The following is a 13,115-nucleotide window of genomic DNA, read 5'->3' on the forward strand; positions in this document are numbered from 1 at the left end:
TGAAATAATATTGAATCAAATCAAAGAGTCCACAAGTTGTCAAGCGCTGCGTGAAACCAGTTCCCGTGGGCGAAAGGCGACGCGTACGTAGCCCATTACCGCCGCCGCGCAACCCGACCCGCCCCCGAATAACACGGTTGCCATTTGCCCGGCTTACGTCAACTCCAGGCAGAAGCCCAACCAAAACTTTTCAAAAGAAACTCTATGGTGGATATCAAAGAAATAAAAATAACGTTTTCATATTTGTTTAATGATGAAAAAAGAAGCAAAAAAAGAGCCATTAAACACCTGTTCAGATCTTACGTGAACATCTTTTTTATTGCCGGGGTCTATAAATCACAACGGTCGCAAAAATTATGGTTTTCATTTATGTGTTGTTTTAGTGAATAAAACAACGCTTACACACTTACTACAACATAAATAAAAACCCGAATTAAAGATTCAAGTAAGCTTTGTATTGGGGTCGCGCTTTACACAAAGGGCTGATTGCCAACAGCTATCGGTCATGCGATCGATATTTCGTGTTCGTGAACAAACTCAGTCTAGGCTTAGGAGTTTTCTAAATTCTTCTCTAATTGCTACAATACATTTTTTCCAAGATAGTAATGAAATTTTCAAATATTAATATGTGATGTATGGAAAGTGAAAGTGATCATATATGAGCAGTTTTTTTTTAAATCCCGAGACATTTTAAAGTTTTATTAATACTGGACTATTTATTGTACTTTCAGTTATCTATGAACTATTAAGTACGTTGTTGTTCGCCACCGATAAACTTGACATAGTTACTTTCCTAATAGATGAAATAGACATCATCAGCAGTAGTCATAATTTTTACAAGTGGGTGTTAATCAGATCTCAATAAATATGACGTTAACATCAGGTCATACTGGCATAGAGAAGTATCTCTTGTTGTTCGATTCACTAGTAAGATTGGTTAGCAATAACAACAGTCATCATAACATTCATAACAGAACGCAGTGGTTATAACGCGCGTACAACTTTCTATTGGCAAGCCAACCTCAGTTGTAGTTTCTTTGAAATCCAGACCACTTTTTACTTAGCTAAATGAAAAAGTGGTGTATTCAGTCGACAGAATTGGTGGCGGCATCGATGCGCCGCGCAGTATTTGCAACGGATGCAGCAAAATGAACAGTTCGTTGACCTCAAGCGGACCGGGTTTCACTCGTATAGCGCAGCGCCCAGTTCAGTGGCCCTATTATGAGTTACCACTTTATCATCATGCTCGTATTCTAGGCAAGTTAAGAAACAAATTCCTTGTTGGCTCATGCTCAAGTTCAAGTGGTTAAAATTTCTGAACCCAAAAACCCCATAGGAACCGAACAAGTTGAAGGCACGCGTGACTTAGCAACATTATTTTGTTCAAAATCGCTGAAACGTTTTTACTTTCACTACCTCCAAATTAGACTCGAAGTTGAAATTAGGTTTTTAAGTTTGGTTTTTAGCATATTTTCTGTAATTACATCGGTGTGTTTGGATCGTGAGTGTGAGTGTGGCATTAGTGTTCAAAACATAAATTCTATTGAGTGTTCACAGTCGCCACAAGTCCAGTCCGTCCTTTTCATACGTTACGTACGGTGTTGGCGTGAGCGAGTTAACAACATGAGATTTAAATTAGAATGGATTGAATAGGTTCGGCTGATGCAACTCAGCGCCACATTCACAGCGCGAATTAATCGTAAACGCGCAAAGGTAAACGTGGCAACAACGCAGACGCTTCTCTGTAATTTCGCGCTAGCCACCATTACAGAAAACCCGCTCGACTTCATTGAATATGAGTCGTTTTTATCTCATTACTGAACCACTACAATGCGTTTTTAACTGAAACGCCATCTTATTGTCGATTAGCATACTTTGTATTTTTAAACATTTCTGTAAGTAGTTTCATAAATATAATCAATGGTTCAGGATAAGTAAGTGCGCCTATAATTATTATTAAAATGGAAAGTTTTGAAACCGCTTAATTAATTCACGTCACAAAATAATCAAGGTCAACAAAACACGCACATGCGATGTTACTGTAGTGCCATTAAAGATTTTTAAATGCCCCTGAAGGGAATGCACAAACATCTATTGGATCTCAACAGCTTATTTTGATTTCTGAAGGATAGAGAATAGAGATAGACTGTTGATTGAAAATGTTATGATCGTACTTTTTCGGAATTTCGACTATTAATTTAGATTGTTCAACCTTTACATGACTTGAAACATATCTCCAAACTAATAGTTGGTAATATTTTTGGTAAACAAAGTGCGTCATTAGTTTTATCATCAGTTGTGCAGTAGGAGGTGGGTGTCGGCTCCGGCATCGATCCACGTCTTATATACACCTTTTTACATACTTCCTCGCGTCCTATGTGGGGATTCAACCGCGATGCGTCAACCGATGCAAGGCACATGCACCTCGCACCGCACCTCACCGCCTCATCTCCCCTCTTACACGTAACTGCCTGTTATACAGACAGATCTCAACAGAGACATATCGCTATAGTCAATACTTATTGATTCCAAGCGTACATTATAAGTCTACAACCTTGAAATGATGACCTTTCATGTGTGTAGAGAAACGCTTATAATATTGTTTATTTACACACGTGCAATGATGTATCTACCTAAGTACGTACCTAGTTAATTACAATCTATCAACATCATGTTGAAATTTAGATTCACTAATTAATTACTTAAGTATATTTAATTGTTCACTACTCATTCTTCTTCTTGCTGCTCTTATCCCAAAATCCCAAATTACTTGAGGTCGGCATAATATGTCTAACTAGGTAATCATAATACAATTATTTTTAGATTTCACAAAAGTGTAATCGTAAACTGCAAGAGTGCTTTGGGTATGGATGGAAACCGCATAGAACATACATTATTAAGTAGCTGAATGGCTACGTGGAGTACGTGGTCCCTTAGTTCTAGAGGTGAATGACACCTAGCGATCGCATTTGGCATCGCGTTAGGCCCTCTTAGCTGGCTAGTTCTCAGCACCGATGAGGTACTTAAGATTGGTTGAATATTTGCAGGACAGGGCGTGGCACGTGCGACGAGATAGTAGAATGTTAACAATGAAATGCCTTTTGCAATTGCGTTGGTAAGAGATCGAATCAATCGGAGACACAAATATCACTCCTACGTCTAAGCCAAGGTGCGGGCACCGATCCAAATAATGGGCGCTTTACTCCTATAAGTTTGGCAAATAAAAAGATGCATAGATGTGAGAGGTAACATATTGAATCTGCCGCAAACCGTGTCTGTAAAAGGCGCGGTAACGTATTTGTCGGGCCAGACTGGAATGACCTCGAGTCCTTATTGATCTGGTGACTGCTCGTCTGTGACGTCACCGTCACGTGACCCCTTATAGGTAGGTACCAACTTTAGACAAAAATATCTGCTACTCAAAACGTGGCACAAAGGAATCTTGTATTGGTAGTTTTAATTTTGACCAAAATATCTATTATGAAAGTGTTAAAAACGACTGACAATGAATGGTATGAGCTTACGAGAAGAAAATGTTGACTTACCTGGGTGCAATACTTTCTCCGTCATGCCTGCGGATCTAAAGAGCACTCCTTCGAATCCTGCAAAAAAGAAAGAATTTTTTTTACACACAGAACAAAGTTTATGAACTACATACACAGTAATTTAACTCTATTATCCATACCAGTGGTAATAACTTTAGAAAAACATTAAAACTATCTATCCTCTTTCAGTGAAACGAAATCTGTCTGCAATACAGCAGCAAGCAAGCTATCATAGTACATTAGATGTATACGACGATGCTGGTTTATAATAGGTACATACATACATATGTAAAAAGATGCGTCACAACTCACACACTCGTTTCATACCTAGCTACGTCTTTTAGCACACCATGTGGTAAAATTCCATTTTATTTTTGTATGTTCCTTAGTTTGACTATATTAGTCTTGTTTTCAACAACGGCGGTTAGATTTTACGCATCGAATGGACATTCACGAAGCGGTATTTTGCCCAATGCATTCCATTTTATCATATCCAACCAATCGTATACGAATGTATAATTCGAACAAATCGCACCTCTCTGTCTGGCTAATCCGTGAGTAGAGTTGTATAAAAGGATGAAGAGCAACGGATATAATGCCGATGCCGCCCTCAGGGAATAACGGTATAGAGCAGGTATGGAACACGAACTGTCTTGGAAGCATATGCAAAGAACTCATTCGTATAATAGGTATTTCGTACGTTATGCTTCGAAGGTCATCCTTGTGCATACTTTTTCCATGTAAAGACAATAAATTACGAGTTACTCGTGGTTAGTAGAAAAATACCAACTATGGTTCTAACAACTGACCAATAAAGCAGTTACATAGAAACACGAGTAGGTTTAGTAGTAAATTCAACACCGTTATTTTCATTGGAAAACAGATAACTTTACGTACCTAGTTAGGTATTTTGATAGAATAATTACAATTTATAATGGATTACCATTTTCTCTGCATATCAACACGTAATTTCCTAAAATTATGACTAAGCCATGTATTCATATTAATATTGACCACAATACGCACCATAGTGCAGTAAGCTTGCGCAACCAAAGTCACCCTTATTGCTTACGAAATACAGGCTTCGCCAAGGTCAAATTGTACCACTGACGATGACGTACCGCCGACTGTACTACGTCGCAAAATCAGTTTTTATGGTTTTGGAAGTTTTAAAACGTCGTACGTAACTTTCTGATTACGTAAGCGTCGATACCTAACGAAATAATAGGTATTTTGTTGAAGAAATAAGTCTTTTAACAGAATAATAGTACTTAGTAAGATGTTGGAAACAATAGTAAATGAATGGACTAGGCAGATGTCTTAATGCAAATTTTGCATCTGTACCTAGTTTACACAATCAATAATGTCATACTTCTAAATACAATCTTCAAACAAAGACAAAAAATACTAAAATAATACTTATTATAAGCCTGGTTACTGCATGCTGGTTAGTCTAGAGATGCTGACCTTGAATATCAAATACCTATTTACCACTTTTTATTTGTTTTAAGATGGAAAAGTGTAAACAGGTTTATTATAGGTGTTTACTTAGTAGACAACTGATTTTTTCCACTCCCAAATATTAGCTTAGCTTAGAAAATAATAACTTTTATTTGTACTTTAAATTCAAATAAGCTTAATTTCTATAGGGGTTCATAATTAGATTATACTTGAGAACATAGAAGCTAGTAAATTAAGGCAAATTATAATAACCCATTGTGGCTAATTAGTCTAATTACAGATAAAATTATAACATAAATCAATGTTATTTATGTATGAGAAAAATTAAAGGGAAATGTGGGAAGAATAAATAATGATAATCTACAGTGCAGATTGCAGATTGCACATAGCAAAATATTTGTCCAATGACTGTAATCTGGTGGATTGCACAAAGTAACACTTTCTAGCATAGACAATAAGATCCACTTGGAATTAGAATTAGATCTCCTTGTTCTCTATTCCCATTCATTTTATATGCTCAATACACTGGACAAACTATTTATATCTATTTCTAGGAAATAAGATTACTTACCTATATGATACATTGTTACATGAAATATACCGCGATTTAATTATCTCACGTGTCTATTATCAAGCTTATTTTTTGATAACATTCACTTATCTGATGTTATACTCATCATATATTTTTTTCATTAATCAGCTTGAAGCTTATTTATTATTAAATGTAAGTAAATAAAATGGGTCCTTCATTTAGTGCAATGAATACTGTGACTAATAACTTGTGACTTAGCAACAAATCCGTAGTAATACCATAATAGATTTGTTCGAATGTTCTTGTAATGACAAATATACCGACAAGCCAGGTTACAGGTCATGCATGTCACGTCAAAACACTTGAAAGCTAATACAGTAAATAAAATTACGATCATCAATCTACATGATAAGTAAAATCATAATTCTAACCTTAGATGCGAAGCAACGTCCAACCATGATATAATAACAGTAAAAAAGTTCACATCAAAATCCAGCCGCTACTTAATTATTGTGATCACTATCACGCGACATTAAGTTTCAACAAATCCAAAAGTTTCACAGCACCAAGTACGAAAATGGCGACTAATTTAAACTGAAATATTCTAAAAATTACAAACGTAACAATCTATACACTGATGTAGAGCAAATAGTATCACTTTATAGATTAATAACACTCATTCACAAACTGAATTCATTACAGTTTATTATTACTATGCGGTTAAAAATAAACTTTGTAGATATGGCTAAAATAGTGTATTTTTTTCTTCAAATTCGCAACCATAATGTATGGGAGCTTTTTTTAATTTACACACCTGTTTATTTTTGGTGAGGAATAGGGTTATTGTCTATTGGCAATTACATTGCGCTACTCTATAGTTCGATTCTCAAATTCAATAGAGTAAATCAAAATGCTTGAATTATATGAAACAAACAATTAAATGGTTAAAGTTTATTTAAAAAACAAAGCAAATTAATACAATAAAACTTAACATGTAGGAAATAGAAAATTGAACCTGAACAAAGAATTATTAATTATGTTTATTTTTTAGAATAATCAAATGTCGATAATATGTTTTCAAATACAAGCTTTAAGATGCTGATTGAGCTGAGCTTTATTAAGCTTTGTACAAAACATGATTTGATATTTTTCAATTTTGATCTAATTTCCATTTAATAGTAAGTTTTATCCTTAGTCGAATACTTCAAATAATTGTTAATGTTTTATGGTAATACCAGATATTTTTCTATTACGTCAAAACAAGATGTCATATAGATGTCAAATCTAAGGGGTGAAGAGCAAATACGTAATGTATAATACAAGTAATTAAACAAAATTAAGTGAAATGTTTTATCCATACTGAAATGTGAAAATAGATTAACCATGTCTGTCATAAGCGAACCAGTGCTCAACATCATTGTGGTGGGTTTCCACCACAAGAAAGGTTGCCAAGTAAGTAGGCGTCGTTACTTTCATAAATCGATAATATATTTTTCAAAAAAGATATGTCAGAAAGCTTGGAGTAGCTTTACGAATGAAATCAATAGTCTAATTGTCTCTCTGCCTTCTCTAAATAAAATAATATAACTCAGTAAGTGGACTTTTATGTATTTTACGGATGCCGTGTACCGTGTCTACTTCAATAATAAAAACATTATTACGATTGGTTTCGCTAAAAAAAACAAATTCTTATGGATTTAATGATCTTGTAGGTGGAACACTGTTATCCGGAATTAGTGCCTGGCCACCCATCCGAGCTGCCAGCTGCTTGGCGACATTTGCCTGCCCTAGCCCTTCCAGATGGCTCCCACAACTATTTGTCCGACACAATATTCTTCAATTTGCCTGGACTTACAGAACCAGCACACACTGTGTATGGTGTGTCATGCTTCAGACAAATTCCTGTTGAGGTGAGCTTACTTTGCCAATATAAATCTTTTGTTATTAAAATATTTTTTTACCTAATACAATTGTTTGATGTCATATAATTCTCATTTATAAGCAGTTTATTTTATGAATCTGAAGAGCAAGATTGCATTTTTTTTATTATAATAATATAAAACTCATTTTTATTAACATTAAAAATTAGTTAGTGTTCTAGTCTAGGAACTGAAGTGTATTATTTACCTTGAATCATAAGGTTATTTATTCTTTGATTGAATAAGTGTTCATAAACAAAGAAAAACATAAAAGATTTTAGTTAGAATTAATTGAGTGATTATTTTTCCACAGCAAGTTGTGCAAAAGACTGAGGACATGACTCGCAGCTCAGTGCAGAAGAGTGTGTGTGTTGTGTGCAGAGCTCCGCTGTTTGGCCGCCTCGCTGTCAAACTAGAGCTGGTAGTACGGGCCTGGTTCCTACAAGGAGATTTCTCACAAACAAAACTTCTAGAAGATGCATACATCCATCTTAACAGTTGCCCAGTACAGATGGATCAAATTGTTGAAGGTATTTTTATTAAATCAATAATTATTAAAGGAACTATAATATTAAACACAATTCCTTTATCTGTTAAAACATGATATGATAACAGGAAGTGGATGTTTAAATATCCTTTTAAATAGTTTAGTATGACTAATGTAATGGACACAAAAATAGTATGAATCATCTTTAATGTTAATTTTATCTTATAAGAATATTCAAGAAATACATTAAATGTTAATTGTAAGTCATGCTAATAAATGGGATAGTTAGTTTTTTTTTTTATGTTTGTCTGTCAACCATACGGAAACTACTGAATGGATTTTAATTAAATTTGGCTGCTGATATGGCTGATAAGATACTTTATATCCCAAAAAAAGTGGGCAAAGCCACTGGCAGAAGCTAGTTAAAACATTATAAATAAATGTTTTAATCTTCTAGAAGATATACACAATACCAGTCAAAGGAATAATAATGGATAATCTTTATATATATAATTCTTCTGTAAGTGTGTATGTCACTGAACTTCTCTTAAACGACTGGACCGATTTTGATGAAATTTTGTGTGTGTGTTCAAGGGGATCTGAGAATGGTTTAGATTCACAATTTTGTCTGCTAGACAATGTTTTATCAATTAATTTTTAATTTATTAGCAGTTGTTGATTTTGGAATGTTTTACAATGGATCCGACTGACGGCGCTACCATCGCAGTGTCAAATATTAATGACGTTAGATATTGTCATAACATTTGAATAATAATTTTCATCAAAATGGTCCAGAATGTTTTAGCTTATTAAAAAAAGTTTAAAATTTTCAAATTAAAGACGTGTAGACAGGACGTCTGTCGGGTCCGCTAGTTGTAATGTAAAATAGTTGCTTTTCACCATACTATAGTTTATCTAGTAATAGTATTGTTTTGTCTAACTGATTATATTAAATTGCAGGTTTATCAGTGCAGAGATTAGTAGAAAACTGGAGGCACAAAGCGTTGTTATTATTTAAACTAATGCTGTTGAGGCGCAAAGTGCTTATCTATGGTTCCCCAGCTGGGCCTCTGTCTACAGCATTGTTAACTTTGGTATCTTTACTACCACTTTGCTTAGAAAATGGACTGCACCGTGCGGCAAATGTTGTGTAAGTTTTTAATAACGAATTAGACAAGCATAATACAAATTTAAGAATTCTTTGTTTAATTTTGCTATTTTCCTGTTTCAGCCTTTCCAGGCCATTGTCTCCTATTCCTGCTACAACTATTGATAATAAACTCCAAACAGAACCTGATACTGCTGAAATAGCACAAGAACCTCTGGGTCAATTACCTAATGGGTCACACCAGATTGAAGAACTCTCCCCTAAAGAGACCGGAAACCTTTTAGAGGAAAAAGATCGTGTCAGTAGACAAAGTTTTGATGAAACTCTACTGGGAGACACAGTGGATCGTTCAGAGTTGTCAGGATCTAGAGAAAAGTGTCACAGTATTGGCGAGAAATACAAACCTCAGAAAAATGTGACAGAAGCACAACAAAGCCCTACTATGGCTAGAGACATGAGTGTTGATGGTCTACACAATCTCACAGAGCAAATTGATCAAACTGAGTGCGGATTTCCTCTGCCCTTGTTTGAGGAAGGCTACCTTTGTCTACCTTATTTATCTTTGCAGTATCTAGATCTGTTATCTGACCCTGCCGTTCACGGTTTTGTTGTTGGAGCATCAAATGTTCTTTTCAAACAAAAAAGGCAATTATTTGATGTGTTGGTGGAGTTGAATGAAATGAGGATAGAGACCTCTGATATGATGCTTCGGAGACAGTTGGCTCTTGGTACTGAAGACCTTCGATTTGCTGACCATGTCGTACGGCATGGTCCGACGCAAGGTGATGCATGGATAAGAGAGCAGTTTGCAAGTTACTTAATTTATTTACTAAGGACCTCTTTATTACCAGGTAACTTCTACTTAAACATTAATCATAATGTGTAACATGATTTATATTTTTAAATGTTAATTAACATTCAACTTGTTTCCTCATTACAGAAGGCAGTCGAGAGATTGATTCATACAATTCTCAATTCATGACAGCTTTCAAGTCAACTCCTGCATATCAACAGTGGTTGATGTCTACCAACAATGGAGATATAGAATCTTTTATCAATCTCATGCCCATGCACCCATTTTCCGGACAACTGTCTGTGGCTGATATGAAGTTAAAGTTTGCCCAGTAAGTAATAGTACTCAAAATTGACTTCTGTCGCAAACAATAAAGTCCTTTTCCTAAAGTAGAAATGTCATTATGTATGTTTTGTATGTGTGTAGCACAATGTCCACGACGGAGGGTGGCAGGAAGGTGAGCGCGGCGGTGGCCAGTACGGGGCGCGCCGTGGCCACCACCTCGCGTGCAGTGGGTGGCGCGCTGTCGCAGGCTCGCGGCGCTCTGTCGGGCTGGTGGAGTGCACTCACTGCGCCCGCGCCAGCAGACGCGGCCGCAGAGCCAGAGTTGCCGCCAGCATCCGAGTTGCCCGCAGAGCCCGAGCTACTTCAATCAGACGAGCGCACCAACTCCGATGTAGAGGAGGCCGACACCGACCTCCAGCGCGACAACAGAACACAGCTACGACCCGACAGCCCGGACCCACCTGACAAGTCTATAGACGACACCACCATCAATCTCAACAAAATACAGGTCATATAGTCATCTCGTGTCATTTAGAATCTTGTTATATAAAGTCATTGAATCTTTCTAGTTGGCTCATTAGGATTTTTTACGAGTAAAATGATAATATTAATCAAATTATTTAAATGTACATAACTGTGTTCTAGGACATCACTAAATACACTTCATTAGGAATACTAATAGATTTGTGATAAAGATTGCTATTTAGGATATGATAACGAGGCATGTGTTTCTTATGTTAGTAGTAATCTTGCAAAATATAGCCTACACTCGAAACGTTCTCTCATTGTATATTAGTCATGTTCACAGCAAAGTGATAAATATAAATGTATTCTATCAATTTTCTGGCCTGTTGTAATGTTTTTATTTTTTTAATTTATTGGTGCTCTTTTTTATCGACATTCCTATTTAATTTGTATTAGATTTTAGGTGTTAATAAAATAAAATACTGATTTAACTAATTGAATTTCCTTTAGTGAATAGTAATACACAGACCAGTGATTTGAATTTAACACAAATATGCATATTTATATATATATCGAGGCTACTTATGAAATGAGATTATTTTCAGTATATTTTATTTGCGCTTCCGTTCGTATGTAAGTTTAATTATGAATATTAATGTAATATATTACGTTGGCAACTGTAGATACCAGCTGCGCTGGGTTATTATACATAGTTTGTGATCTCTTTAAACACATTCGTTTTCGTAGTTACTTCATTGTAGTAAACACTTAATAAACATTGTATTTCATTCGTTTTTGAATATTTCAAATATGAGAAAATGCTCTCTATGTGGTTAACCTATTATGTAATTCGATAAATAATAAATTATGCAAATGTAAGGGAGCAAAGAATACATACGATTGTAAATTTTTACGATGTGATTACTCGCCAATATCTGATATTGTAAACGAATAAAGTATTATAAATGTGACATACACACGTTTGTTGTTTCTGTAAAAGTGGTACTAGATGTAAAAGGTAAATAATTTCGATAGCGAATCTTTGTTTTATTTAACATTCTGCAGACGCGGGTAACACAAAATCAGATGCATGTTATGAAAGTATAACTACAGATCATTCATTACAGACAAATAAATCGATACACTTAAGGTTATATTTATATCACAATACTGGGTCAATCATTATAAATGCATTACAATTCTGTCAAAGTAAATTGTCTTCATTTTGCAAAGGTACTCCTAATATTACAGTCATTGATTATACTATGTGGAAATATCTCTGAATTTGTTTTCCATCGTCATAAAAAATTGGTTTCTAGCTACGATTTAAGTACGCCGAGAACAATAAAAACATAGCTTACTACCGCAAATAAAAATTGCTGTCTTCGGCTTAACATAATATCACCCTACCGTCGACGCGGAGCCGACTCCCGCCAGGCAGCCGTGCGGTCGAGTATTAGCCCGGGCCACCCCGGGCCGCGTCACACCGCCGAGTCGGGCTCGTCCCACGGCCACGGCGGGCCCGCGTCCAGCGCGTCCTGGCGCCACAGCGCGCGCCCCGCCTCGCCCAGCAGCCGCATGTTGTACGGCTCCACCATGTTGCCCACCGACGCGCTGCTGCCCGCGCGCTCCAGCCGACCCTCCACTCGCGCTCCTCGCTCGGCTGTGCTCACCGTGCTCTTGTCACCAGGCAGCAAGTCGAATGCATTACCCACGTCGCGCGGCGACTCCAGCTCTGTGACGTCGGAGCGCGGCGATAGTGATGCGCTGCCGTTCTCCGCCGCCCCCGCCAGTGTGGACGTCTCCGAGGACGGGCCGGGCGAGCCTATAGCCACCGGGACAGGGATAGGGGCGCAACCCGGGGATACGAGCGGTGCGGACTCATCGTCACTGGGCTCGTCGCGTGTCGGGCTGCGCTCCCGCGAGCCACCGCCGCGTGACATGATCTTATCCCTGAGGCGCGATAAACGTTCCGCCGAGCTGACCTTGCGAAGTATCTCCGCGGTGCGCCGCAGGCCGCGCAGCTTGAGGTCAACGATAGGCGAGCCAGTGCGCGTGGAGTCCTCCACAGACAGCGAGCGCGCGGCCAGGCTGGCCACGTCCGCCGCGTCCTCGGGCGCCACCAGCAACGAGGAGGGCCGCGAGCGGGGCGCGGGGGCGGCGCGGCGCGGCACGTCGTCGAGGCGCGCGGTGCGGGGGCGCGCGCTGAACGTGATCTGTCCGTCGGAGTCGGAGTCGTCCTCGTGCTCGACGTTGAACGTGACGGCGGGCGGGTCCCCGGTGACGCGGCGCGCGCGGAAGGAGCCGCCCCCCTTGAGGATGGAGGGGTCCCGGCGCAGGGCGCGCGGGCTGCCGGCCGGGGTGCCACACACCGAGGACGCGCCCACCCGGAGCTGGAGGACGCTCTCCTCGTCTGAAACATATGCTTTCATGTATTAAGCCGGAGAAGGCTAAATTATTTAATGTCTTAGGATCAAAGAGGGTATAGGATCGAGGTCGGTAAAGGACAGGATAACCGAC

At 38.1% G+C, this 13,115-nt stretch overlaps 3 protein-coding genes across 13 annotated transcripts in view; 1 reads left to right on the forward strand and 2 right to left on the reverse strand.

The window, feature by feature from the left end:
* The window catches only part of LOC118266699 (serine/threonine-protein kinase tousled-like 2), a 32,825-nt gene extending 26,497 nt beyond the window's left edge, over positions 1 to 6,328 (reverse strand). For 2 of the 4 annotated variants that reach the window (XM_050703010.1, XM_050703009.1), the window contains exons 1-2: positions 5,578 to 5,605; positions 3,546 to 3,602 (exon numbers count right to left, since the gene is read on the reverse strand). In XM_050703010.1, coding sequence (XP_050558967.1) covers positions 3,546 to 3,602; positions 5,578 to 5,590 — 70 coding nt within the window. In that variant the 5' untranslated portion in view covers positions 5,591 to 5,605. Of the gene's footprint in view, positions 1 to 3,545; positions 3,603 to 5,577; positions 5,606 to 5,969 lie in introns of those variants that run through there. The other 2 variants (XM_035580188.2, XM_050703011.1) reach the window with 2 other exon arrangements.
* Positions 6,329 to 6,790: 462 nt separating this feature from the next.
* Positions 6,791 to 11,574, forward strand: LOC118266908 (late secretory pathway protein AVL9 homolog). The gene is made up of 7 exons (XM_035580544.2): positions 6,791 to 6,990; positions 7,251 to 7,448; positions 7,771 to 7,987; positions 8,905 to 9,094; positions 9,176 to 9,903; positions 9,993 to 10,176; positions 10,272 to 11,574. Exons 1-7 carry the CDS (start codon positions 6,922 to 6,924, stop codon positions 10,645 to 10,647), a joined length of 1,962 nt encoding a protein of 653 aa, XP_035436437.2. The 5' UTR covers positions 6,791 to 6,921; the 3' UTR covers positions 10,648 to 11,574.
* Positions 11,575 to 11,621: 47 nt separating this feature from the next.
* Positions 11,622 to 13,115, reverse strand: part of LOC118266905 (kinase D-interacting substrate of 220 kDa B) — a 62,876-nt gene continuing 61,382 nt past the window's right edge. For all 8 annotated transcript variants that reach the window (XM_050703103.1, XM_050703097.1, XM_050703098.1 and 5 more), the window contains one exon: positions 11,622 to 13,008. In XM_050703103.1, the coding sequence (XP_050559060.1) occupies positions 12,077 to 13,008 (932 nt within the window). In that variant the 3' untranslated portion in view covers positions 11,622 to 12,076. The remainder of the gene's footprint in view (positions 13,009 to 13,115) is intronic.

The sequence above is a fragment of the Spodoptera frugiperda genome, chromosome 23 (genome assembly GCF_023101765.2).
Source record: "Spodoptera frugiperda isolate SF20-4 chromosome 23, AGI-APGP_CSIRO_Sfru_2.0, whole genome shotgun sequence".
In the NCBI taxonomy this organism is placed as follows: Eukaryota; Metazoa; Arthropoda; class Insecta; order Lepidoptera; family Noctuidae; genus Spodoptera; species Spodoptera frugiperda.